This window comes from Oncorhynchus keta, chromosome 8, assembly GCF_023373465.1.
Source record: "Oncorhynchus keta strain PuntledgeMale-10-30-2019 chromosome 8, Oket_V2, whole genome shotgun sequence".
Lineage (NCBI taxonomy): Eukaryota > Metazoa > Chordata > Actinopteri > Salmoniformes > Salmonidae > Oncorhynchus > Oncorhynchus keta.
This window is the reverse complement of record NC_068428.1, coordinates 26,484,025-26,511,475: the sequence shown is the minus strand read 5'-3', so window position 1 is coordinate 26,511,475 and position 27,451 is coordinate 26,484,025. Positions and strand designations below refer to the sequence as shown.

The 27,451-nt window shown below is 42.1% G+C and overlaps 1 protein-coding gene across 1 annotated transcript; it reads right to left on the bottom strand.

Annotated features, from left to right (window-relative positions):
* Window positions 1–647: 647 nt before the first annotated feature.
* Window positions 648–27,250, bottom strand: snx3 (sorting nexin 3). Its single transcript, XM_035775169.2, has 4 exons — window positions 26,810–27,250; window positions 3,507–3,602; window positions 3,218–3,342; window positions 648–1,426 (listed from the first exon to the last, which is right to left on the bottom strand). The coding sequence occupies exons 1-4, from the start codon at window positions 26,969–26,971 to the stop codon at window positions 1,321–1,323; spliced, it is 489 nt and encodes a 162-aa protein (XP_035631062.1). The 5' UTR covers window positions 26,972–27,250; the 3' UTR covers window positions 648–1,320.
* Between the last annotated feature and the right edge of the window lie 201 nt (window positions 27,251–27,451).

Here is a 27,451-nt window from a genome sequence, read left to right as displayed (position 1 = left end):
AAACCCCAATGAGAACAAATGCCATGAGTTTTAAAGTTAGACTACAGTAGAGTGCATATTGAGTCATGGCAAATACAATGCCCCAGATGAGACCTTGGGAGAAGCTGTAATAATAAGACATTGGCTCAGGGGTTTCAAGTGCTGTCCAATGAATCAAGGGCTTTATCGTTATATTGGCTTTCATAATGATTTTTTTAAAAGTACCATTGACAACATCATTAGTAGCGATCAATGTCATTCAATCCAATTAAAGTGGAGAAAAACAGGGTTCATAGGGAGTTCGGTGTACAGCAGGTTGCCATGGCAGGGCAACTGTATATCAGAAGCAGCATGGACCAAAATGTGTGTGAATTCACTGAAATCTTTATTCAGGAAAACCACCACCTCATGCGTATGAGTGCGTTTGACCTGTTTTATTGAAAAACTTTCTAAATAAACAAAATGGCACAGCAGTATACAAACGTCATAAACGCACATGCACGGTCAGTCGGTAGAAAAACTGTGGGGTTCCCCTCTGTGGTGCATTTCTCATTAGAAAATCATTTACAGGCTAACTAACAGGGGAAGTGCTGGCTGGTAGTACACTGACGGTGCGTACAAGACAACTCGGAAAGCTCAGATTTAAGTACATTCATGACAACTGGGAATGCAAGCGCCAAATGGGATTTTTTTATTTTATAGATTTAAAAAAAAAAAAATGTAATAGTCATCCATCACAGAAATACCGGTCGGAATCTCTGGCACTATCCTAGAGCTCCGACCAGAATATCACTGATGTCATTATATTTCCCCCAGTCGGAGCTCGTTTTTTCAGGGATTGTTTTTTTTCAGGGACTGTTTCAGAGTCAGGGGACCATCGACAAAGTGTGTGTAGTCGAAGTTACGGCGGTGAGGACAATCATTCCAATTGGACATTGAGTGGAAACAGTGCTTAATGTATGGGGTTTAAACATGAGGTTTGCATACATGGAAAGGTATTTTTTATATTTCTTTAAAATTAAAATATCCAAGACATACCTAACTGATAAATACAGATAAATGTCAAATACCAAAGTTAGTGGTATTTTGAGACAAAAAAAAAATATATAAATTATTTTCAACCACAATTACATCGGGACCATTTCTTAGTTTCATCCAATCGAGAGTTGAAAACAACCATTACATGAGATCACTAATGAAACGGAAATAAAAAGACAGAAAGAAAGTGATTACAAATGAAAGAGTGAAGATCATAGAAGTGTTTTTGGTCAGAGCAGAGTAGGACCGTTAGCAGTAGAGAGAGCTTTGGGTTGTGGGCCGGGCCGAGCGGTGGTCCTGCTCTTAGGCTTGTCGTATTTTGGAGGGGGTATAGGTCTTGTCCACAGACTCGTCCTGTAGAAACATGTGCAGGCAGCGCTCGTTCTGAGCCAAAGGGTGACCAGCCACTCTGAAAACACAAGACAGGGCGAGACAGAGGTTATGAATACCTGTTGTTACAGTCTGTCTGACATGGTTACAAAGTACATGCTAACAAAGAACACATTCTGTTCATACATTTTATTTCTGGAAAAATTGTCAATACAATCTTTGACCATAATGACTTCCTTACTTATACCTCTTCGTTCTCATAAGGAACATAAATAAGGCTTCCATGAGAGCGCACCGCGAGAGACATTGACCATAATTGGACAGTCAAGAACTACTCCAGTCTCCTTTTCACCTGATTTATAAAACTGAAAAGTTTTCAAGAGGGTAACAAAATGTGCCCACATTTTCAGCAGGTTTGTTTTCAATGTCTTTCAATGTCCAAACGGTCAAGTCAGGTGCATTTTGGAAGACCACTGATCTATGTCTGATGGTCATTGAAAGGGAATAGGGAGCATCTTTACTAACTGTTATTTTAAAGTGGCAATTGATTAAGTCTCCATGTTACATCTGGAGCCAGAGAATTTGATTAAGAGCAAGAATTACCATTGAGGTCAGGTAGAGGGTAAGGGATAGAAGCAAAGTAAAAGGGAGAGAAAAGAAAATAAGGGGGAAAGAAATAAACAATTGAAAGATAGACCCATTTTCCATGACTGACGTACTCATCATCCTACGTACTCTCAGCTACAGTCTAAAATGAGAAATATTTCTGAAGGCCAAGCATGACCAAGGGTTCACGTACTGGTCAAACAGAAAAATGACAGAGGATTTGAGGAGGCTTCCATTTGCCATTAAATGAGCCCCACCCCTCCCAACACTCCCCAACAAAAAAAAGGGTTCAATTAAACTGTATCTCACCTGGCCTCTAAATCACACCCGACCCTGTCCCCACTCCTCCATCCCAAGTCTGATGACAAATCTCACCTTTCGTTTTTGAACAACATGGCCGACTAACTTCCCTCCAAACTTCCCTGTGCTGCTCTCTCCTCCTCTGCTGGGTTGTTTACAAATGATAATGGTGTTTACCTCCAGGAAAAGGGTTTCTCTCACAATGCACTCAATCACAGATTATAAAACAGCAGAGCGAACCAGCTCCATTCCACTGTGCAGCTATTAAGTCTAAACAATGCTATGATCAACAGTAGCATTTAATTGAAAGAAAAATACAAATAAAAAAATCTTAATTACCAACATATTCTCAGCTCCCTTGAAAAACCAATGTATGGTTTTACATACTTAATATTCTAACAGGTAGCATTCGCCACATTTGCACATGAAACAAAGATAATAGCCAAGTCTGCAATCAAAGCAAATAATTACAGTCCCACTAACTTTTATTGTTCTCTACATGGGGGTGAGAACACCTTGGGGTAAAAAATAAGCAGGGGTGCACACACCATGCCTCAGGAAACCACTTGCTGTAATTTGAGACACAATTATCATAAATTACACATCTAAAATAAAACAAATGTAGGAAGGTAGGAAGTACTAAGGGACACACTTCTTGTTCGTTTACCAGGTAATTATGAAGGAGAATTAAGGAGGGGGGGGAGACGACATATCTGGCTGTGTGTGTTCAGTCTTAACAACACCGAGAGAGGGAATCTAATTGATCAACTGATTTATGTTAAGTGTTTCATAGACTCCTAAGGTTAAGATTGAGCTGAAAGTGTCTACATTGATATGTTTAACAAACACACATGCCTACATGCACGCTCTCACACGCCTGACATCAATCAAAAAGTAGTAATATCACAAAACAACACCCTGATTCAAGGAAGCAGAGGATCTAGGGATGACTGTGTAAACTCACTTGTTGAGGAACTGCTCCAGCCCAGCTCTCCGCTCCTCGATGAAGGAATCGTCAAATATCCCATCGTCCCCTCGGAACGGAAGCTGTCTGAACAGAGCCTTCCCGGGGAGAGGGGGGACCACCACCTGAGAGCAACACACACACACACACACACACACACACACACACACACACACATTAGTGGCATAAACCAAGTGAGCGGTTTTACTGTTCTGTTTCTCTGTTTGGATTTCCCTTTTCCTGTTTAAAGTGTACCGAGACTGCTTTACACCCCCCATAGATGGCTCACCTTGCTATCTCTCTCCAGCTCCCCCCTGAGCCACTCAAAGTCGCTGTACCTTCTCCGCACACGAGACTCCTTCAGCTTGAAGATGGGCAGGTTGGTCTAAAGGAAAAAACGTGGATAAAAAAATAAAATACATAAGCCCCGTGCAAACCAACTGCGTTAAACTGTATGCGTTCCGGCAGAAGTCCTTTCATTTTCAATGGGAGGCAATCCGCACTATTGCGACTCAACTGCCGGACAAGGCTGCAGTACGTGCTGTGTTTCTCATGCATTGGATTTTTCAAACTTGTTTGTTGCTTTGCCATGGTCTCAGAAACAGAAGATAAACTGAAAATTTGGGTGATTCTGATTGGGGGCGGCAGGTAGCCTAGCAGTTAAGAACATTGGACCAGCAAACAAAATGTTGTTGGTTCGAATGCCTGAGATGATTAGGTGAAGAAGAAGAAAATATTAATCTGTCAATGTGCCCTTGAGCAAGTCACTTAACCCCTAATTGTTCCTGTAAGTCGCTCTGGATAAGAGTGTCTGCTAAATGACTAAAACGTAAAAATGTGATTGCATAAGAATTACTGTACCAAAGTCTGTTTGCACGCAGGGTTAAGGGGAACCAGAGCACTGTAGGGTAAACAGACTAAGGTCAGAGATTTAAAGAGTTTAAATGACACTAGGGACCACTCCAGGGGAGTATTCATTACACCGATTCTGTTGCAAAACAATATACAACAGAAACTGTTTATTGCAAATGTAAAACATTAGTTTATATTGGACAAATTCAGGTAGGTCCGTCCCTGTTCCGTTTGGTTCTGCAACGGTTTCCGTAACGAATACACCCCAGGAGAGTTTGAACTAAAGCAGGGGTCCCCAAACTTTTTCCTGTGAGGGCCACACAACTTTTCCCTTCTCTGATGGGGGGCCGGTGTCAGTTTGTAACAGAAAAAGTGTGACGATCGTAGGGGAGCTTAAAAAATGTATTGTTTTCCAGAAAGCCACACAACCAAATAACCCTTTCCAGGTTCTTTACAGAAAAAAAGTCAGGAAACAAATAATAACACTATTAATGAAATAAATAATAACTAAATAACCCTCTCTGGGTTCTTCATAGAAAAAAACAGGAAATAAATAATAACTAAATAACCCTCTCTGGGTTCTTCATAGAAAAAAAAGCCATGGAACATTAACTTTCTGTCGTGCCATGCACAATCTTAACAGATAAAAGTTCAGCTCAGTTGTCAGAGCAGAATCTCTCTGACACATATGAGCAGTCTCTTAAAGTTCTTGTGTTCCTTCCTTATAATCCTTTTGTAGGTTCCAGTAGGCTTGTAGACACCGCTGTTTGCAGCTCTCTCTCATCAACTTCCCTGTGAAAACCACAAAAGAAGCAGGTTGAGAAACTGAACTAAGTGATACAGCACCTACACAGCACAATACATTTCACTACCAGTATGGTTGTAAAGATGGATTTTATCCCAGTAGATTTTATTATGATTATATTTGTTTATGCTCAGAATGACTCATTCAAGTCAGAAAAGTGAGCTTACCTATGTATGTTCATCAGTGTGAACTGTGGGCCTGCATCTGGCTGGTGAGAAGTTGAATATCAGGTTCCATTCTAGTTACAGCCAGTCTCAAGCACTGATGCAAATGTTCATCTGTCAATCTTGATCTCATCGGGGTTTTCAGCAGTTTCATGCGAGAAAAGGTTCTCTCGCAGATATACGTGCTGCCAAAAACTGTGGACATTTTCATTGCGTGTTTTTTGATGTTTGGATATGTGTCGTTTGGGAGGGCGGCATAGAAGTCAATGAGACTGTTGGGCTTGAATGCGTCTTTCAGAACATCACAGTTCTGTAACTCAGCCAACTCAAACTGATATGAAGGCTGGGCTTCATCAATGTCGGCAACAAAGGGGTTCTGAAAAAGACGGATTTCTTTTGCATGAACATGTAGTTCACTGAATCGCACACCGAACTCAGCCTTCAGCATTTCCAGTGCTTCCACGCACTTTTCAGCTGGGAACGGGACCGCTGGGTTCTCTGTCGACAGGTTTTGGGTAGCAGGAAGATGGACGAAGTTGCGCTTTTTCACTTGTTCCAAAAGCAGCGCTAATTTCACCTCAAATGCTTTTATGTGTGAATACATGTCGCAAATGAGTTTCCCCTCGCCTTGTAGCTGCAAGTTAAGGCTGTTAAGTATTTCTGTCACGTCTGTTAAAAATGCGAGGTGCCATTTCCATTCTGGGTCAATCAGCTCTGGGACCGTTTTGTCTTTTAAATGAAGAAATGCGTTAATTTCGGGTAGCAGCTCGTAAAAACGCCTCAAAACTCTGCCCCGGCTCAGCCATCGGACCTCTGTGTAGTACAGCACATCTCCGTGCGTAGACTCCAGTTCAGACAGGAATTCTTGGAACTGCCTGTGTTTAAGTCCCTTTGCTCTGATGAAGTTTATGCACGACACCACAACCTTCATTACAGAATCCCACGTCAACACTTTGCAGCACAGTGCTTGCTGGTGAATTAGGCAGTGGACTAGTAGCGGGGCGGTGAGACCCCTTTTTTCCAACTCCCGGTTCATGCGTCCTATTAGACCGCGAGTTTCGCCCACCATGCTAGGAGCCCCGTCAGTCGTGATGCTAGCTAGCTTTGACCAGTCCAGGTCCAACTTCTCCATGGTTTGGCACACTTTGTCAAAAATATCCTCTCCCGTTGTAGTCCCTTTGAGACTTTGGAGGGCTGCCAGCTCCTCGCATATCTCAAAGTTTGCGCTAACTCCACGAATAAAAATGAGCAGTTGCGCTGTGTCTTGCACGTCCGTGCTCTCATCCAGTGCTAATGAAAAAAAGTCAAATTCTTTCGTCTTCTGCTGCAGCTGGGCATATACATTACTCCCGATTTCTTCAACGCGTCTGGTGATTGTACTCGCCGACAGACTTACGGCATTAAATGCATCTTTCTTCTCGGGACACACCTCCTCCGCGACAGCATCCATACATTTCTTAACAAACTCTCCGTCAGTGAAAGGCTTACCGCTTCTTGCTATCAGTTTAGCAACCCGAAAGCTGGCCCGAACGGATGCCTGGTTGAGCTGAGCTTGGCGTACAAATGTATTCTGCTGAGATAGTAGTCCACTTTTTAGCTTTGAGAGTTTGTCTGCTCGTATTTGGCCTTGCAAGCTATCGTACTTGTCTTTGTGACGGGATTCATAGTGTCGGCGAAGATTGTATTCTTTGAATACCGCCACAGTCTCTTGACAGATGAGACAAACAGCCTTTTCTTTGCATTGAACAAAAAAATAATCGTTTGTCCACTGCAGGTTAAATACCCTGCATTCTGAATCAATTTCTCTCTTACCTAACCTTTTCGCCATTATTCCGTTCTCTCTTTGACAGGGCCGGGCCTAGGATTTTTTTTCTGGAGGCCAAATAGGAAAAAAATTCGATAGCGTCTCTGGTATTGTTCAGAGGGCCGGGCCAAATGTGCTGACGGGCCGTATCCGGCCCGCGGGCCGTAGTTTGGTGACCACTGAACTGAAGCATTGTAGATCGCGTGAAGTATGAGTCCGTGCTAAATGATGCAGGGTTCTCCCCAGGATTTTTAATATGGTAGTGCTGGCGAGGCATGGAGATTTTTGCATTTATTTAACACCCGTAACTGTCATTTCCTGCAATCTTAAGATTTTTTGTTGCCTTACTGTGCCTTCAGAAAGTATTCATACCCCTTAGACTGAATTCAATATAGATAAATAAAAAAACTCTACACACCATAATTAAAAAGTGAAGACATTTGTATACATTTCTGCAAAATCGATAGAAAATGAAGCACAGAAATCAAATTTACATAAGTCTTCACACCTCTGAGTCAATCAATACATGTTAGAATCACCTTTGGCAATGATTACAGCTGTGACTCTTTCTGGGTAAGCCTAAGAGCTTTGCACACGTGTATAGTACAATATTTACATGTTCTTTTTTTTTTAACTCTTCAAGCTCTGTGAAGTTGTTTGTTGATCATTGCAAGACAGTCATTTTTAAGTCTTGACAGATTTTCAAGCCGATTTAAGTCAAAACTGGAGCTAGGCCACTCAGGAACATTCAATGTAGTCTTGGTAAACAACTACAGCGTCCGTCCGTCCGTCCACCCACACAGGGGCAAAAAAGTATTTAGTCAGCCATCAATTGTGCAAGTTCTCCCACTTAAAAAGATGAGACCTGTAATTTTCATCATAGGTACACTTCAAATATGACAGACAAAAATGAGAAAAAAAATCCAGAAAATCACATTGTAGAATTTTTTAATGAATTTATTTGCAAATTATGGTGGAAAATAAGTATTTGGTCAATAACAAAAGTTTCTCAATACTTTGTTATATACACTTTGTTGGCAATGACAGAGGTCAAATGTTTTCTGCAAGTCTTCACAAGGGTTTCACATACTGTTGCTGGTATTTTGGCCCATTCCTCCATGCAGATCTCCTCGTGAGCAGTGATTTTTGGGGCTGTTGCTGGGCAACACGGACTTTCAACTCCCTCCAAAGATTTTCTATGGGGTTGAGATCTGGAGACTGGCTAGGCCACTCCAGGACCTTGAAATGCTTCTTACGAAGCCACTCTGTCATTGCCATGGCGGTGTGTTTGGGATCATTGTCATGCTGAAAGACCCAGCCACGTTTCATCTTCAATGCCCTTGCTGATGGAAGGTTTTCACTCAAAATCTCACGATACATGGCCCCATTCATTCTTTCCTTTACACGGATCAGTCATCCTGGTCCCTTCGCAGCAAAACAGCCCCAAAGCATGATGTTTCCACCCCCATGCTTCACAGTAGGTATGGTGTTCGTTGGATGCAACTCAGAATTCTTTGTCCTCCAAACACGACGAGTTGAGTTTTTACCAAAAAGTTATATTTTGGTTACATCTGACCATATGACATTCTCCCAATCTTCTTCTGGATCATCCAAATGCTTTCTAGCAAACTTCAGACGGGCCTGGACATGTACTGGCTTAAGCAGGGTGACACGTCTGGAACTGCAGGATTTGAGTCCCTGGCGGCGTAGTGTGTTACTGATGGTAGGCTTTGTTACTTTGGTCCCAGCTCTCTGCAGGTCATTCACTAGGTCCCCCCGTGCGGTTTTGGGATTTTTTTTTCACCGTTCTTGTGATAATTTTGACCCCACGGGGTGAGATCTTGGGTGGAGCCCCAGATCGAGGGAGATTATCAGTGGTCTTGTATGTCTTCCATTTCCTAATAATTGCTCCCACAGTTGATTTCTTCAAACCAAGCTGCTTACCTATTGCAGATTGTCTTCCCAGCCTGGTGCAGGTCTACAATTTTGTTCCTGGTGTCCTTGGACAGCTCTTTGGTCTATGCCATAGTGGAGTTTGGAGTGTGACTGTTTGAGGTTGTGGACAGGTGTCTTTTATACTGATAACAAGTTCAAACAGGTGCCATTAATACAGGTAACGAGTGGAGGACAGAGGAGCCTCTTAAAGAAGAAGTTACAGGTCTGTGAGAGACAGAAATCTTGCTTGTTTGTTGGTGACCAAATACTTATTCTCCACCATAATTTGCAAATAAATGCATAAAAAATCCTACAATGTGATTTTCTGGATTTGTTTTCTTCTCATTTTGTCTGTCATAGTTGAAGTGTACCTATGATGAAAATTACAGGCCTCTCATCTTTTTAAGTGAGAGAACTTACACACATATATACACACACACACACACACACTGCTCAAAAAAATAAAGGGAACACTTAAACAACACAATGCAACTCCAAGTCAATCACACTTCTGTGAAATCAAACTGTCCACTTAGGAAGCAACATTGATTGAAAAATGTCACATGCTGTTGTGCAAATGGAATAGACAACAGGTGAAAACTATAGGCATTTAGCAAGACACCCCCAATAAAGGAGTGGTTCTGCAGGTGGTGACCACAGACCACTTCTCAGTTCCTATGCTTCCTGGCTGATGTTTTGGTCACTTTTGAATGCTGGCGGTGCTTTCACTCTAGTGGTAGCATGAGACGGAGTCTACAACCCACACAAGTGGCTCAGGTAGTGTAGTGCAGCTCATCCAGGATGGCACATCAATGCGAGCTGTGGCAAGAAGGTTTGCTGTGTCTGTCAGCGTAGTGTCCAGAGCATGGAGGCGCTACCAGGAGACAGGCCAGTACATCAGGAGACGTGGAGGAGGCCGTAGGAGGGCAACAACCCAGCAGCAGGACCGCAAGGAGGTGCAGGAGGAGCACTGCCAGAGCCCTGCAAAATGACCTCCAGCAGGCCACAAATGTGCATGTGTCTGCTCAAACGGTCAGAAACAGACGTCATGAGGGTGGTATGAGGGCCCGACGTCCACAGGTGGGGGTAGTGCTTACAGCCCAACACCGTGCAGGACGTTTGGCATTTGCCAGAGAACACCAAGATTAGCAAATTCGCCACTGGCGCCCTGTGCTCTTCACAGATGAAAGCAGGTTCACACTGAGCACGTGACAGACGTGACAGTCTGGAAACGTCGTGGAGAACGTTCTGCTGCCTGCAACATCCTCCAGCATGACCGGTTTGGCGGTGGGTCAGTCATGGTGTGGGGTGGCATTTCTTTGGGGGGCCGCACAGCCCTCCATGTGCTCGCCAGAGGTAGCCTGACTGCCATTAGGTACTGAGATGAGATCTTCAGACCCCTTGTGAGACCATATGCTGGTGCGGTTGGCCCTGGGTTCCTCCTAATGCAAGACAATGCTAGACCTCATGTGGCTGGATTGTGTCAGCAGTTCCTGCAAGAGGAAGGCATTGATGCTATGGACTGGCCCGCCCCATCCCCAGACCTGAATCCAATTGAGCACATCTGGGACATCATGTCTCGCCCCATCCACCAACACCACGTTGCACCACAGACTGTCCAAAAGTTGGCGGATGCTTTCGTCCAGGTCTGGGAGGAGATCCCTCAGGAGGCCATCCTCCACCTCACCAGGAGCATGCCCAGGCGTTGTAGGGAGGTCATGCAGGCACGTGGAGGCCACACACACTACTGAGCCTCATTTTGACTTGTTTTAAGGACATTACATCAAAGTTGGATCAACCTGTAGTGTGGTTTTCCACTTTAATTTTGAGTGTGACTCCAAATCCAGACCTCCATGGGTTGATACATTTAATTTCCATTTATAATTTGTGTGATTTTGTTGTCAGCACATTCAGCTATGTAAAGAAAAAGTATTTAATAAGAATATTTAATTCATTCAGATCTAGGAAGTGTTATTTTAGTGTTCCCTTTATTTTTTTGAGCAGTGTATATATATATATAGCCTTGTTTTAGGTTTTGTACTGCTGAAAGGTGAATGTCTCTCCCATTGTCTGTTGGAAAGCAGACTGAACCAGGGTTTCCTCTAGGATTTTACCGTGCATAGCTCTATTAAATTGATTTTTATCCTACAAAAACTCCCTAGTCCTTGCCGATGATAAGCATAGCCATAACATGATGCACCCACCACCATGATTGATAATATGAAGAGTGGTACTCAGTGATGTGTCGGATTTGCCCTAAACATAACGCTGTGGATTCAGGACAAAATTCATTATTTTACACATTTTGTGCAGTTTTACTTTAGTGCCTTATTGATAACATGATGCATGTTTTTTAACATGTTTATTCTGTACAGGCTTCATTTTAACTCTGTCAATTAGGTAAGTATTGTGGCGCAACTACAATGTTGATCCATTCTCAGAGTTTAATTACTTTGATAGGAGAAAAGTCACCATTGGCCTCATGGTGAAATCCCTGAGCAGTTTCCTTCCTCTCCGGCAACTGAGATAGGAAGGACACCTGTATCGTTGTAGGGATGGAGTGTAATTAGAACTTCACCTTGCTCAAAGGAATAGTCAACGTCTGCTATAAAAAAAGTTAAAAGTTGACACCTACTCATTCAAGATTTTTATTTGATTTTTACTATTCTCCATACACTGTAGAACAGTGAAGACATCAAAACTAGTGAAATAACACATGGAATCATGTAGTAACCAAAATAAGTGTTAAAACAAAATATATTTTATATTTGATATTCTTCAATGTAGCCACCCTTTGCATTGACAGCTTGGCATTCTCTCAACCAGCTTCATGAGGTAGTCACCTGGAATGCATTTCAATTAATAGGTGTGCCTTGTGGAATTTATTTCCTTCTTAAGCGGTTTGAGCCAATCAGTTATGTTGTCACAAGGTAGGGGTGGTATACAGAAGATGGTCTTTTATCCAAATAGGGCTAAGTCCCTATTATGGCAAGCAAAGAGAAATGACAGCCCATCATTACTTTAAGATATGAAGGTCAGTCAATACAGAAAACTTCAAGAACTTTGAAAGTTCCCTCAAGTGCAGTCGCAAAAACCATCAAGCGCTATGATGAAACTGGCTCTCATGAGGACCACCACAGGAAAGGAAGACCCAGAGTTACCTCTGCTGCACAGGATAAGTTCATTAGAGTTACAAGCCTCAGAAATGGCAGCCCAAAGAAATGCATCAACTGTTCAGAGGAGACTGCGTTTATCAAGCCTTCATGGTCGAATTGCTGCAAAGAAACCACTACTAAAGGACGCCAATAATAGGAAGAGACTTGCATGGGCCAAGAAACATGAGCAATGGACATTCAACCATGGAAATCTGTCAATTTTTTACTTTTGGTTCCAACCGCCATGTCTTTGTGAGAGTTGGTGAACAGATGATTTCGGCATGTGTGGTTCCCACCATGAAGCATGGAGGTGGTGGTGTGATGGTGCTTTAAAATGGTGACACCATCTGTGATTTATTTAGAATTCAAGACACACTTGAAGAATATAAATAAATGCATTTGTTAAACACTTTTTGGTTACTACATGATTCCATACAGTGTTATTTCACAGTTTTGATGTCTTCACTATTATTCTACAATGTAGACAATAGTAAAAATAAAGAAAAACCCTTGAATGACTTGTGTCCAAACTTGTAGGCCTCCTTGCTCGCACACACCTTTTCAGTTCTGCCCACAAATTTTCTATGGGATTGAGGTCAGGGCTTTGTGATGGTCACTCCAATACCTTGACTGTTGTCCTTAAGCCATTTTGTCACAACTTTGGAAGTACGCTTGGGGTCATTGTCCATTTGGAAGACCCATTTGCGACCAAGCTTTAACTTCCTGACTGTTGTCTTGAGATGTTGCTTCAATATATCCACATATTTTTCCTACCTTATGATGCCATCTATTTTGTGAAGTTCACCAGTCCCTTCTGCAGCAAAGCACCCCACAACATGATGCCACCACCGTGCTTCACAGTTGGGATGATGTTCTTCAGCTCGCAAGGCTCGCCCTTTTTCCTCCAAACATAACGACGTTCATTATGGCCAAACAGTTCTATTTTTGTTTCATCAGACCAGAGGACATTTCTCCAAAAAGTACGATATTTGTCCCCATGTGCAGTTGCAAACCGCAGTCTGGCTTTTTTAATGGTGGTTTTTGAGCAGTGGCTTCTTCCTTGCTGAGCGGCCATTCAGGTTATGTCGATATAGGACTCGTTTTACTGTGGAGATAAGACACTTTTGTACCCGTTTCCTCCAGCATTTTCACAGGGTCCTTTGCTGTTGTTCTGGGATTGATTTGCACTTTTTGCACCAAAGTACATTTTATCTCTAGGAGACAGAACACGTCTCCATCCTAAGCGGTATGATGGCTGCATGGTCCCATGGTGCTTATACTTGTGTACTATTAATTGTACAGATGAAAGTGGTACCTTCAGGCGTTTGGTTCATCATTGGGAGCAATTCCCAGACTTGTGGAGGTCTACAATTTTTTCTGAGGCCTTGGCTGATTTCTTTTGATTTTCTCATGATGTCAAGCAAAAAAGTACTGCGTTTGAAGGTAGGCCTTGAAATACAGCCACAGATACACCACCAATTGACTCAAATTATGTCAATTAGCCTATCAGAAGCTTCTAAAGCCATGACAATTTTCTGGAATTTTCCAAGCTGTTTAAAGGCACAGTCAACTTACTGTATGTAAACTTCTGACCCACTGAAATTGTGATAGTGAATTATAAGTGAAATAATCTGTCTGTAAACAATTGTTGGAAAAATGACTTGTGTCATGCACAAAGTAGACTTGCCAAAATGATAGTTTAACAAAAAAATTGTGGAGTGGTTGAAAAACAACTTTTTATGACTCCAACCTAAGTGTATGTAAACCTCTGACTTCAACTGTATATACATAGAGTGCATTCAGAGTATTCAGACCCCTTCCCCTTTTGCACATTTTGTTACATTACAGCCTTATTCTAAACCTACACACAATACTGTTCAGTTTGGCTGGGTGGCCAGCTCTAGGAAGTCTTGGTGGTTCCCAACTTCTTCCATTGAAGAATGATGGAGACCAATGTGTTCTTGGGGACCTTCAATGCTGCAGATATTTTGGTACCCTTTCCCAGATCTGCGTCTCGACACAATCCTGTCTCGGGTGCGCAACGGACAATTCCTTCGACCTCATGGCTTGGTTTTTGCTCTGACATGCACTGTCAACTGTGGGACCTCATATAGACAGTTGTGTGCCTTTTCAAATCATGTTCAATCAACTGAATTTACCACAGGTAGACTCCAATCAAGTTGTAGAAACATCTCAAGGATGATCAATGGAAACAGGATGCACCCAAGCTCAATTTCGAGTCTCATAGCAAAGGTGCTGAATGTAAATAATGTATGTTTTTTTATTATTTAGAAATTCGCAAAACAATTTATAAAAACCTGTTTTTGCCTTGTCATTATGGAGTAGTGTGTGTAGATTGCTGAGGATTTTTATTTATTTAATCCATTTTAGAATAAGGCTGTAACATAACAAAATGTGGAAAAAGTCAAGGCGTCTGACACAGCACCTTCTTACATTCTTTGGGGAAAACCCGGTGATGATATTGATACTAGACTGGGGTTTACAAAATCTCATTTTCAATAGGTCTCACAACACACTATGGTACCATCAACACTTCCACCACTACTACAAGTGCTACACAGCAGCCATTTTGTCCCAGAGACACGCACCACACACTGGCTATGAAGAGTAGATGCAGCATGAATGACAGGCTTGCCATTGTGCCGTTTGGGCCTAGCCTTGTGTTAGGTACTCTGTGGCAAATGACTTTGTTAAAAGAGCCATACAAATAGAAAATTCAATTGGAAATTGAAATTCTGTATTGAGGACTGAAGAATAAAAGTTTGCTCTTACAGGGCTCACCAAGGTCTGATGCACTTTGGACGAGCTGAGAGAAAGACAGAGAGAGAGCGCGTAGTGCTAGTTAATGAGCACTGGAGATTACATTTCATGAAATGTTTCGGCATTGACATACACCACTGAAGCGTACAGCAGCATATTAGAACACAATGCCAAAGCTCTTCACCTGTCATGACAGCAGCATCCTGCGGCCATCCCAGCCACAATACACAACCTGGAGAGAAAAAGAACATTTCCCCATAGACAGACAGCAATCGCAGAAGGTCAGAATTCATGGAGAGCCACAAGAGCAGAAACCATTGAGCTGTTGGATGGATGAATGCAGGGCGATGTGTGTGAGCAGTGGCAGACTGATCGATGAGCAGGAGAACGAAGGAGTGTGTCAGAGTGTGATAAAGAGATGGATAGGTAGCTGGCACACTGAGTAAATAGATGAATAAATGGGTGGGATGAGGGGAGAGGGGCTACATGGACTATGGGGGACTAATTAAGAAAGAAGAGCAGAAGTGGCCTTTTCGTTCTCATGGTCTCCCTCGCTCTCACTCCCCCCGTCCCCTCCTCTTCATATTTTCCCTCTCCTATAATAAGTCACTGTTTTGCCCTTGAGACCCACCCCTCTTGAGTCTTTTCACTGGGAAAAACACAAACCGTACTCTCCTCTTGTCTTCTGTCCTCTCTTCTCTGCCTGCTCCTCTCTTTTTGCCCTGCCTCTTAAATTATGGATTTTTCTACTCTACATTAATGAGGTAAAAGAGAGAATTATTTTGGAAGGATTTGAAAATAATAAATTCAAGTTATCAAATAACAATTGCTAAATGTTTTTATTACCACAAAAAACTACAATGAAGTCAATATGGTAATATCAGAACAAGTATTAAAAGTGGCTGAAAAATAAGATTTTGCCTCATGTTGGGGTTCCTTCTGACAGTTGATAATGGAGGACAAAGAACAAGGTGAGGGAAAAAGGTATAGAACACTACACGGATAACTGAAGGAATGTTTCTCTCTAGTTACACCTTTCTTTCCCATCCTTCACCTCTCCTTACCCCCTTTTTCTTTCTGTAGTTGTATGTCCTCTCATTTGTCTACCCAGCCATTCTCTCTCCTCTTATTTCCTTCCCTTCTGTCTCCAGGTGAGGTTGTCAGCCACCCCCTCCTTCCTCTCAAGTCACAGAAGGGGATTAGCCTAGGTCTAAGAGCCCCTCAGCTGTAGCCACGGCCTTCCCTCTCAGTGGGCTGTCCCCCAGTGTTCTGGTACCTCACAGCACGGAACGCTTCACGGAACACTGGGAAGTTAATCCCCACGACAACAGATCATGGTTACAGGTAATCTGCCACCGCCGAGACGCTAATCCCATCAGGCCCAGTCCCGACGCTCCCACACAAAACACACACGAGCAGAACTCTGTGTGTGGAGAAACAGGTGATAGAGTTCGAAAACTCTAAAACAAGCTGCACAACACACACACACTTAACTTTTGGACAGTTCTGGTCCACTCAAACTACACTTTCCAAATGTTCAATCTTGGGCTTGCTGGTCCACACCCCTGCCTGGACCTCAATGCTCAGGACAAAAGAGAGAGAAAATGAAAGTCACCTGCGCTTTCAATCACCCCATCGCAACCTATGATTAAGAGATTGGCGTTAACGGTGAGAGGAGAGGAAGAGCGGACAAGTCAGGTGAAAGGTGAGTAGTCAGCTCGCCCACACTTTTCGGTCTCAAACAAACACTTCTAATTTCACACATACAAACACGAAGAACATCACTCCCCATGTAAAGAGGCAGTGCGTGGGAGCTCTACAAGTCAAAGATCAGGTTTCTGTCCTCTTCACACCTGGCTGTAGGTTGGGGCTGGGGGGTGTGGTTCGGGTGGGGGCTGAGGGTGTGGTGTGTGTATGACTCAGGTTACGGAATAAGGTATTGATTGAGACACCCTGGACCACCCTAAACCCATAATGTCTTTAGTTCAATCGAAGCCTACCTTTATTTCTTTAGTTATTCAAAAAGCACACTTTGTTTCTCTCACTATCACAGATCAGTGGTGGGATAGAGGTGAGTAATAGGAGGGAGGGGTCATAAGCCTTCTATAGGGCGCAAGAAAATCTGTAGCAGAAAACAGACAGAATGCAGACATTAAAAGGGAATACAACAATATCAAAAAATGTATTGAACTTATTCTAAAATTCATTTTGAGGCAGAAGGTATCCTAGTGGTTAGAGCGTTGGACTAGTAACCGAAAGGTTGCAAGACCAAATCCCCGAGCTGACAAGGTACAAATCGGACGTTCTGCCCCTGAACAAGGCAGTTAACTGACTTGCCTAGTTAAATAAAGGTTCAATTTAAAAACGGTTTACAATTAATGTGCCCAAGTTGATAACAAAAGATGAACAAAATGCATCTGCGATTCGTATTTTCCTGCAACGGCACAGGAACGCCCCCGTCTGTGTGTGGTGCGCTCATATGTCCGGTCTCGTCTTCACTTTGTGTCGCCGTTAGCGATAATGCTAATGATAACAGTCTGCTGGCTGATGGAAACACCACTAACCAAATAATGTCTTTGGCTGGTGTTGCGTGCTCACTTGAATTAAAAAGCAACATATCCCGTTGAAAACTGCTTTCGGTTTGGTTTTGGTTTTTTGGTTTTGATCTGACAATGTCCATTTACCCACAAACATGAGGTGAACATTTTTTAAATGTATTTAACCTTTAGTCGGTTCAGAACAAATTCCTATTTATAATGACTGCCTACATCAGCCAAACCCAGATGACCCTGGGCCAATTGTGTGCCGCCCTATGGGTCTCCCAATGAGGGCAGGCTGCGATACAGCCTGGATTCGAACCAGGGTCTCTGTAGTGAAGCCTCTGGCACTGAGACGTAGTGCCTTAGACCACAGCGCCACTTAGAAGCCCATCTGCGGTGATTGCTCTCAATCCAATAGCATAGCCAGTGAGACACCTGTCCAGCTGCTCCGACTTTGTTAACATATGACAGCACATTGCACATTTTTTTAAACTTGTGAAATACTGCACCAACGACCTTTGATGTAAAATTATGCAACTAACACATTCTAGGGCAAAATTCATTACATATTTTGAGGAATTGAAATGGGCTTCTGCATCTAGTGTTGAGGACAAACATCATTCACCAAATGCGGAATCGTTGAGGAAACCAGTCCGAAATCACATTTTTAGAAACACACTTGCCAATAAGCATGCTCACTGGCTTTTAAATGGTAACTACAACCAAAATTCTAAATGTCTTTGATTTTTATCTCAAAACGTGGTCTCCTGATGTGGTTTAAACTAGAGGTCGACCGATTAATCGGAATGGCCGGTATTTTTGGGCGCCGATTTCCGATAAAAAAAAAAAAAATTATTTGTATTTTTTATACCTTTTATTTAACCAGGCAAGTCAGTTAAAAACACATTCTTATTTTCAATGACGGCCTAGGAACTGTGGGTTAACAGCCTTGTTCAGGGGCAGAACGACAGATTTTCACCTTGTCAGCTCAGGGGTTTCAATCTTGCAACCGCACTGTTAACTAGTCCAACACTAACCATTGCACTCCACGAGTAGCCTGCCTGTTACGCGAATGCAGTAGAAGCCAAGGTAAATTGCTAGCTAGCATTAAACTTATCTTATAAAAAACAATCAATCATAATGACTAGTTATAACTACTAATCCAGTTTAGCAGGCAATATTAACCAGGTGAAATTGTGTCATTTCTTTTGCGTTCATGGCATGCAGAGTCAGGGTATATGCAACAGTTTGGGCTGCCTGGCTCATTGCGAACTAATTTGCAAAAATATTTAGACTTAAATAAAATACCGAACGGGTGGCATCCCTAACGGTTCCGTATTTCACTGAAATAAACGTTTTGTTTTCGAAATTATAGTTTCCGGATTCGATCATATTAATGACCAAAGGCTCCTATTTCTGTGTGTTATTATGTTATAATCAAGTCTGATTTGATAGAGCAGTCTGACTGAGCAGCAGCAGGCCCGTAATCATTCATTCAAACAGAAATTGTGCGTTTTGCCAGCAGTTCTTCGCAAGCACAGCATTGTTGACTTCAATGACTTCAAGCCTATCAGCCTAATGACTGGTGTAACCAATGTGAAATGGCTAGCTAGATAGCTGAGTGTGAGCTAATACTGTTTCAAACGTCACTCGCTTTTCGATTTGGAGTAGTTATTCCCCGTGGCTTTTGTGGAGCGATGGGTAACGATGCTTCGAGTGTGGCTGTTGTCGATGTGTTCCTGGTTCGAGCCCAGGAAGGGGCGAGGAGGAGGACAGAAGCTATACTGTTACACTGGCAATACTATAGTGCCTATAAGCACATCCAATAGTCAAAGCTTTATGAAATACAAATGGTATAAAGAGAAATAGTCCTATAATTCCTATAATAACTACAACCTAAAACTTCTTACCTGGGAATATTGAAGTCTCATGTTAAAAGTAACCACCAACTTTCATATGTTCTCATGTTCTGAGCAAGGAACTTAAACGTTAGCTTTTTTACATGGCACATATTTTACATGGCACATATTACTTTCTTCTCCAACACTTTGTTTTTGCATTAATGTTTCATTATTTATTTGAGGCTAAATTTATTTTATTGATGTTTTATATTAAGTTAAAATAAGTGTTAATTCATTATTGTTGTAATTGTCATTATTACAAATAAAACTATTTAAAAAAAAATAGTCAGATTAAATTCTTGACGCTACCCATCCCTGTCGCGGGATCATTTTCGTCAGCAACCGCTGAATAGCATAGCGCTACAGTCAAATAATATTACTAGAAAATATTCATATTCATGAAATCACAAGTGCAATATTGCAAAACACAGTTTAGCCTTTTGTTAATCCACCTGTCGTCTCAGATTGAAATGATGCTTTACAGCGAAAGCAATCCAAGCGTTTGTGTAAATTTATCGATAGCCTAACATAGCATTATGTACACTTAGCATCAGGAAGCTTGGTCACGAAAATCAGAAAAGCAATCAAATGAACCTTTTACCTTTGATGATCTTTGGGTGTTTTCACTCACGAGACTCCCAGTTACACAACAAATGATCATTTTGTTCCATAAAGATTATTTTTATACCCAAAATACCAAAGTTTGTTTGTCACGTTATGTTCAGAAATCCACAGGAAAGAGCGGTCACGACAACGCAGACGGAAATCCAAATAGTCTCCATAATGTCCACAGAAACATGTCAAACGTTTTTTATAATCATTCCTCAGGTAGATTTTAAAATATATATCCGATAATATATCAACCGAGTGTGTAGGTTTTTCAATAACCCCGGGTGGAACAATGGCCGCTTTACTCTGTAGCGAAAAAACTCACTCCGAGAACCCCCACCTATCCACTTACGCTATGTGATCTTTCACGCTAATTTTTCAAAATAAAAGCCTGAAACTATGTCTAAAGACTGTTGACACCTTAGGGAAGCCATAGAAAAAGGAATCTGGTTGATATCTCTTTAAAAATGGAGGATAGGCATGCATAGGAACAGAAGGGTTTCAAAATAAGAGGCACTTCCTGATTGGATTTTCCTCAGGGTTTCACCTGCAATATCAGTTGTGTTATACTCACAGACAATATTTTTACAGTTTTGGAAACTTTAGAGTGTTTTCTATCCTAATCTGTCAATTCTATGCATATTCTAGCATCTGGTCCTGAGAAATAGGCCGTTTACTTTGGGAACGTAATTTTCCAAACATAAAAATAGTACCACCAAGCTTCAAGAGGTTAATCGGTATCAGCTTTTTTTGGTCCTCCACTAATCGGTATCGGCGTTGAAAAATCATAATCGGTCAACCTCTAGTTTAAACAGTTGCGGACTGAGAACACCCAATTTGGTTATTTTTCTATTTAAAATAAATAAATAAATAATAATAACTGTTTTTCAGAGCGAAAACCTGGAAAAACAAAACCAGGAGTTGTATTAACTCAGAATTCGGTTTTTTTTCAGAGAAAAGAAAAATGCATAACAAATATGTTCCTGCGTTTTGTAAGCTCAGATCTAAAATGCTTCTTATTTTAAATTTCTGCTCGGCATCAGACAAATTTTGTGCTTCAGCTGCACTTCTCCACTCGGATGAGAATTCACGAATAGGCATTTTATCAGCAGGCATGGTGCTCTGACTGATGTGGAGCTACATTTCTCCGGTATTTTTCTCAGTGTAGCCTACTTTTCTCCAGTTAAATGCAAGATTAACTTCAAGAAAAACATTAGGAAATGTACCCGACTACATTTATATGATAAACATTAGAAATATGATGACCATGCATAGTTTGGCAGAAATACCTTGCTTTTTTATTGTAAACAAATGTATTTGTGTGTATGCTAGCCAAATAACGTTGCATGTGTTGTCATCTGATAAAAAATTAAAGCCATTTTCTGCCGAATGTGTTGCACCAATCTATTTTCTGTGAAGGAAAACTATAGCTACCTGACGACTTTATTGAAGCAAAAAAAAAACTTGACTTTCAATGTAAAACACAGGTGAAATGGTATAAAATGCAGATTTTTTTGATGGTCTGCGTTTTGAAAATGCAGATTTCTGAACTCTAACAAAGCCCCTGAAAACTGCGAAAACAGAATATGGGAAGTTAACATAAACCACATGGCCGTCTCAGTCACCAGAAATCAACCCAATTGAACACTTGTGGGAGATTCTGGAGCGGCACCACCAACATCAAAACGCCAAATGATGGAATTTCACATGGAAGAACGGTGTTGCATCCCTCCAATAGAATTAGACACTTGTAGAATCTATGCCAAGGTGCATTGAAGCGGTTCTGACTCGTGGTGGCCCAACGCCATATTAAGTTGGTGTTTCCTTTATTTTGGCAGTTACCTGTACCATGCTCATTTTCAATAATCACAATGACAATGCATTTTGAAATACAATACCTAGCTGGACCTGAGCAGTTAGACAATATAAGAATGAATTACAACAGAAAGGATAATGTAAAAAGTGATTAAAGTTTGAGTTACTGCTATAACATTGTATAAGTAGTCTTTCCATGAACAGCCTAGACTATGGTGATTAGGTTATGCTTCATACAGACAGAGAGCGAGAGAGGGAAAGCGTGACAGACAAAGCGCGACAGACAAAGCAAGGCAGAGCGAGAGAAACGTAAGCCTAAGCAAGTGAGTGCACAGGGTCCATTTCATAAACAACACAAAAATACCCAACTTCCAACTACACTTCACTGAGCCAGTGGCCTACTAAAAGCTTTCACATCGCAGGAATAGAAACCCTTGAGTAACCCACCACTGCATTAGAAATGCATGTGAAACATCATGTGTAGGAAGAGACAATACCATTGCTCATTAAAGACTTGGGGGAGAAAAGAGCCCAAACCCCTCAAGAGAAAGGTCACCCCTCTCCTGTGAAAATGGTTCAAGGCCGCCTATGCATTAGCTTTTAGCAGGATGGATTAAGTCAAGTTCGAGAGTGCCGCATCCCTAACCCCCCCTGCCCCCTTCTTACCCTCCCCTAGCTCTCCCTTTCAAAAATAAAAAGTATGAAAAATGGCAGCACAATACCATCTCATCGCATCATATTCTAAAAGGGAAAGAGGAGAGAACAATGGCGTTGGGGCCGTGGGTCTCCCCCTCTCTGTCGTTTCCCCTGTGCACTTTCCCTCTCTCGCCCCTACAGCCTTCCCTCCACTCTCTCCTCCCCTAGCTGGCAGAAAGCTGCTTTGTTGCCATAGTATCAACTCCCACTTTTGATACTGTCATTTCAAGTAGGATATGGTAGCCTTGATACAATATGTTCCCCATTTCCATTAAAATAGTTGTCAGAGAGGATGGTGTAGAGTTTGGATTATACTTGACTGTGCCTGACAAGGCCCCTCCACCCACCCACACCCCTCCCTATTTTATTAATGACCAAATGTTTTTCCCCCCCAAATGGAAGAGAGAAAGAAAGTGGGGGAGACTATGGGAGTGGAGCGGTGGAGGAATGGAAGAGAGAGAGAGAGAGAGAGCTGTAGTAAGAAGCATTTTTATATGCTCCTGTCTGTCCATAAACAAAGTGAGATCCCAAAGTCCACGCTCTTCTGTGTGCTCTCTGAAGGGGGAGATGGAGGCTACCAAAGACACGGTCTAATGTTGGTGGTGAAGCTTTCCCCCCGTTTTCCGAGTTCAAAAACATACTCTGTTGAGAGCGCGAGAGAAAAGTCCTCTCACCCTCACATCAAACTGAATCATTGAGAGACATTAGGACTGTGAAGAGAGCATCTCCTCAACATTCAAGACACGTTAAAAAATACCCTGAACTAAAGCCCATGAAAGTGAACTACCAATTAGGCTATCCAATATGTTAGCAATAGCCTTCTATTATCAGGGGGCTTATTTGAACAGTATATTATTAGCAGAAGACACAGTTTAAATATAACAAATGACAAATGGAAAGACCAAAGACAACATTCTATTATTTTACACAAAACCACATTTTCAGGTTTACAAGTCGGCACACGTGAATTCTAGGTTAACTTGAGGACATGATGCTGGTTTTAGCAGAGAAACTCACCATCTGCAACGCACAACGCAGTTTCTGATATTCGAACAATTAGGCCTAAAAAATTGACTGGTCACACTTTCTCTCACAGGGACCCTAATGTCACCTTTCACCATGAAATGTCACACGAGTGACCATAAACTGACCTTTGCACTGACCATGAAAATGTTAAATAGGACCATATCAGCTAACACTGTAATATCACAGAAATTAACATACTACCAAACCATTGCATGATTAAGGTATAATACTACTTGTCTGAAAGAGTTGTGCAACAGTTACCATAGATACTGAAGTGGGGACAGAAGGAGTAGTAGGAACCAAAGAAACAGGAACTCAAAGGGTGCGTTCCAAAATACACTCAGGCCATCTACTCTGATTTCAGAGCACTCTTGTCTGAGTGTGCCAGAGCGCAGAATAACTGATGAATTTACCAACGCTCAACACCTGTTCAATATGGCAGGTGTCAGTAACAGTCTGTAAAAAAGCGCAATTAATTTGCTGCCAGCAGCACAGTTACAGTCAACAACGCTCTGGATAACATAAAACTGCCTAACTAGCTCTGCAGGGGCGAGTAAAATGAAGTGTTCTCTCATTTGTGTCTGGAAGTAGCTAGCAAGCTAGCCAACGTTAGCCAGTTAGTTTGGGTGCTTGACTGCCGTTGTGAGGTCAGAATGCTCGGCTCAACCCTACTCATTGGTCAGAGCGTCCAGTGTGCATTCTGAACCTCTCAGAGAGCGAAACGTTCTGAATTTACGAAAGGACAATCTGACAATGCTCTGAATTTACAAATGCCCAGAGCACACACTGGCACTCCAGATTGAATTTACGAACACACCCAAAGTATAGAAGGTAGCCTATAGGAGGCATAGCAGTGAAGGTGACAAAAACAAAGCACACATTTCACCTGTTAAAGGTCAGGTGTCATATGAGTAGATTTGATAGAGTCCTCGTAGACTAAGGTGACTATTCTCTGGACTAGGCTAGGCGAGGGATGTTGGAGATGCAGGGCTATGTTGGATGGAGAGCAAGGGGGTGCTTTTGTGGCCTCCCCAGGGGGGTGGGAGTAGGTGGGGGAGCCCATACGAGGACGGGGATGAAGCATTCCCCTCTCCACAAACCAGCCTGATTCATTCTTCTCCCCTATCAATGAGGGGATTAAGAAGACTCTCAGTACGGCCGTACGGGCTCTCACTGCCATGGGATGGGGGGGTGATTTGGGATGATGAGAGGGACTGGGGGTTGATCTACTAACATTTCATTGCATAAATACAGGGGGGAAAATATTATAGCTAAGCGGTGAGAGAACCCGAAACACAAGCAACACTGCAAAGCATTCCAAGCTGGCCAAGGTACCAGGCAGACCTTCTGGTATAGTCTAAATGCCTTTAGAAACAGGAGTAAAACACTTCCAAAGAAAGGGAGAAGAAAGGAAAGAGGAGAGAAGCGAAGCAAAGTTGACACCACGTTTGTTGAGAAGTGAGGGATGCTCCTCTTATCCCTGGCTCTTATGCAAAGTAGGGTCACAGAGGGCCATGAGGCGCACAATAAATGCTGATTACACGCATATGCTAATTATTACACGCTAATCAAGTACAGTAGCCTTATATTCAGCTATAATTCCCGCAGACGGGCTTCTCTAGGTAGGGGGAAGCTATAAATACTATAGGGCCATGCTGCGCTAAACCACCACGCTACTGAAAACAACGAGAGACAGCCCAGACAATCACAGGGTTGACAGTGGTACGGTGATAACATGCTTAGCTCTTGATGTACTGCTTCAAATGCAATAATTCTGGTAATTGTTTTGTATTATGCACTGTGTTGGAAATAGTGGTGTGAAACAAATAGCACAAAAGTAGAGGATGAAAACTAGAGCCTTTTCAGCAGCCTTAAAAAGTGTTGTGTTGGTAACTGGTATTGAGTTGGTACCTTTAAGCTTTCATATCAAATTTGAACAAGCTCCAGACAGGTTTTAAAATTGTGTTATACCCCATGTATTAAGTCTGTCAATCTTTATTGTCATGATGACACGTTGAATAACTTTTCCTTACAATCAATAGCGACTGATTTGAGGGTGAAACAGTTGTTGATGACTGACTTTCACTCTCCATAGTAGTTTATAAATATGGATGAGACCAGAGGTGAATCTCAAAAGTACTTCCTCGATTCCTCCTGTCCAATCCTCTCCCCACCAGAGGGAAGCAAGGAGGTCTAGCTTTGTGAGGACATGCATCTGTACTGTTTACCCCCCCAGCCCCCACCTCTCCACCTCAGCAGAGCAGAAAGGAAATGCATGGGTAAGTAGACTGTGGGGCTCACTGATGCTGAGCCTGGCTCAACATCCTGTCTTCATTCCAGAGAGGCTGGCCAGTAGTTTCAGTACACCAAAATGTCATAGAACTGCATTTTACACAGAGAGTCCCTTTACTGGAAAAGTATTGCTATGACTAACAAGAGAGGGGGAGAGAAAAACACTGGACTCATCTGTATTGCTCAATATCTGAGTAGAGGCATAGAGAGGCAACATTTCTTGAGTGAGTGAGCTGGTCTCCAAGCTCTGCTTTTGGGTAGAGACTTAGCATGAAAGACCATTTTATTGTGTTAAAATAAACCCTTGTTGAGCTCTCTGCTTCTGTTGGTGTGTGACAAATCGAGAATTTGGGACTATAATTTTCTATCTGCAAAAAGATGATTCTAGGACAATTGGCTTTAAAGTTCAGGACCCTTATTGGTTTGAATGGTGTCAGCAATTTCTATATTATATTATTTTGAACATAACATGAATTGGGGTATTTCGAGTACTATTATATAGGTAAAGAACATTGAACAGAACAAAGCTATGCCAATTACTCAATTTAGACAAAAATACAGATTGAACCTGGTAGTCCCAAACTCATTAACTATCTACCATTTACACTCTATGACAGGGGTGTGGCTGGAACACAACAAGGATCTGTTAACGGTTTGTAAAACAATTAATTCGTTAAAGACAATACAAACTAGCTAGTTAGTTATATGGCTCCATGGCCCAAGGCCATGAAGCTCTTGCAAACAGGACACAAAACAAGACCCACTGTCAACAACATATTTGTAACTTTCCATTGACTTCACATTCCTGAAGTCAGAGAAGCTAACAGTTAGCTAGCTACCTGGCTAGGCTATCGACCAAAACTGGAGGCCCATTTAAATAATATTGTATCAACAATGCTTTGATAACCTCGCCAGAAATAGTTTAATATGTTTAATACACAGCTGAATTGGTTAAATGCCAAGTATGTTAGTTAAAAAAAAAACGAAATCCGCCGTCTAACGAACTGTTATAGCTACTAACAACTACCTACCTACTCCGTGGCTAAAAGCTAGTTAACCGATTTGACCGTTCGAATACTGTCTACATCTAACTGGTCTCTTTCTTAGTGTAACCCTAACTAAACTCAATCCCCTTTATCAAGTTGACCAGGTCCACTGCCCTAAAGAGCAAGCTAATGGTTTGCCTATTTATTTGATTAGCTATCTTGTATGCTCACCTTCAGTCTTATTTCATACGTGGTAAACCTGGTCCTCCCGACACCGATCGTTTCAGGGTTGCTCACATCAATCTCTAGAAAGTTACTTGGGGGTCCATACGCGTCGTTCAAGTTCTGAGGCTTGGAGAATAGCCTCCTTGTATCAGCTATAGTATCAGCCATTTCTCCCCCACTAGCTTGGTTAGCCGCAATCGCCCTGCCGTTTGGGTCCGTGTTATTCTGGATCCTTGGGACGTCCCCTATAATAATAACAATAATATGAATAAATGGGTGGGTGCTTATATTTTTCCTATTTCAAAAATGTACACGTGTGTATTAATACGCATGTATGAATAATATATATTTTTAAAAATGTTTTGCATATATCCTAACTCTTCCTGAGACACCCTCCGAGAGTGGGGTCACGGCAAGTGTCTACACATAGACATTAATACCAGGGTCAAGCACGTCCCTACCCCCATTGAAGTTGACATCATTTAAAGTTGTAAGGGTAGTAGGGCTTAGTATTGGAACGTCCCAAGGATTCCGGATAGCACTAACCCTTTCGTTTGGGGTTGCTCGCTCCACTTCCGATCAGCTGAGGAGCAGCTGACACTTGGCAGCTTCCGTGTGTTTTTGGCGCGTAAAAAAACGGGGAACTCG

Bases quoted from the DNA above. Each gene is read 5' to 3' on its own strand.
- snx3 (XM_035775169.2), bottom strand. From the start codon at position 26,971: ATGGCTGATACTATAGCTGATACAAGGAGGCTATTCTCCAAGCCTCAG. The intron at 3,603-26,809 runs GTGAGCATACAA...TTTTTCCTTTAG, and splicing joins CGTATGAAATAAGACTGAAG to ACCAACCTGCCCATCTTCAA. The intron at 3,343-3,506 runs GTGAGCCATCTA...TGTTGCTCTCAG, and splicing joins AGCTGGAGAGAGATAGCAAG to GTGGTGGTCCCCCCTCTCCC.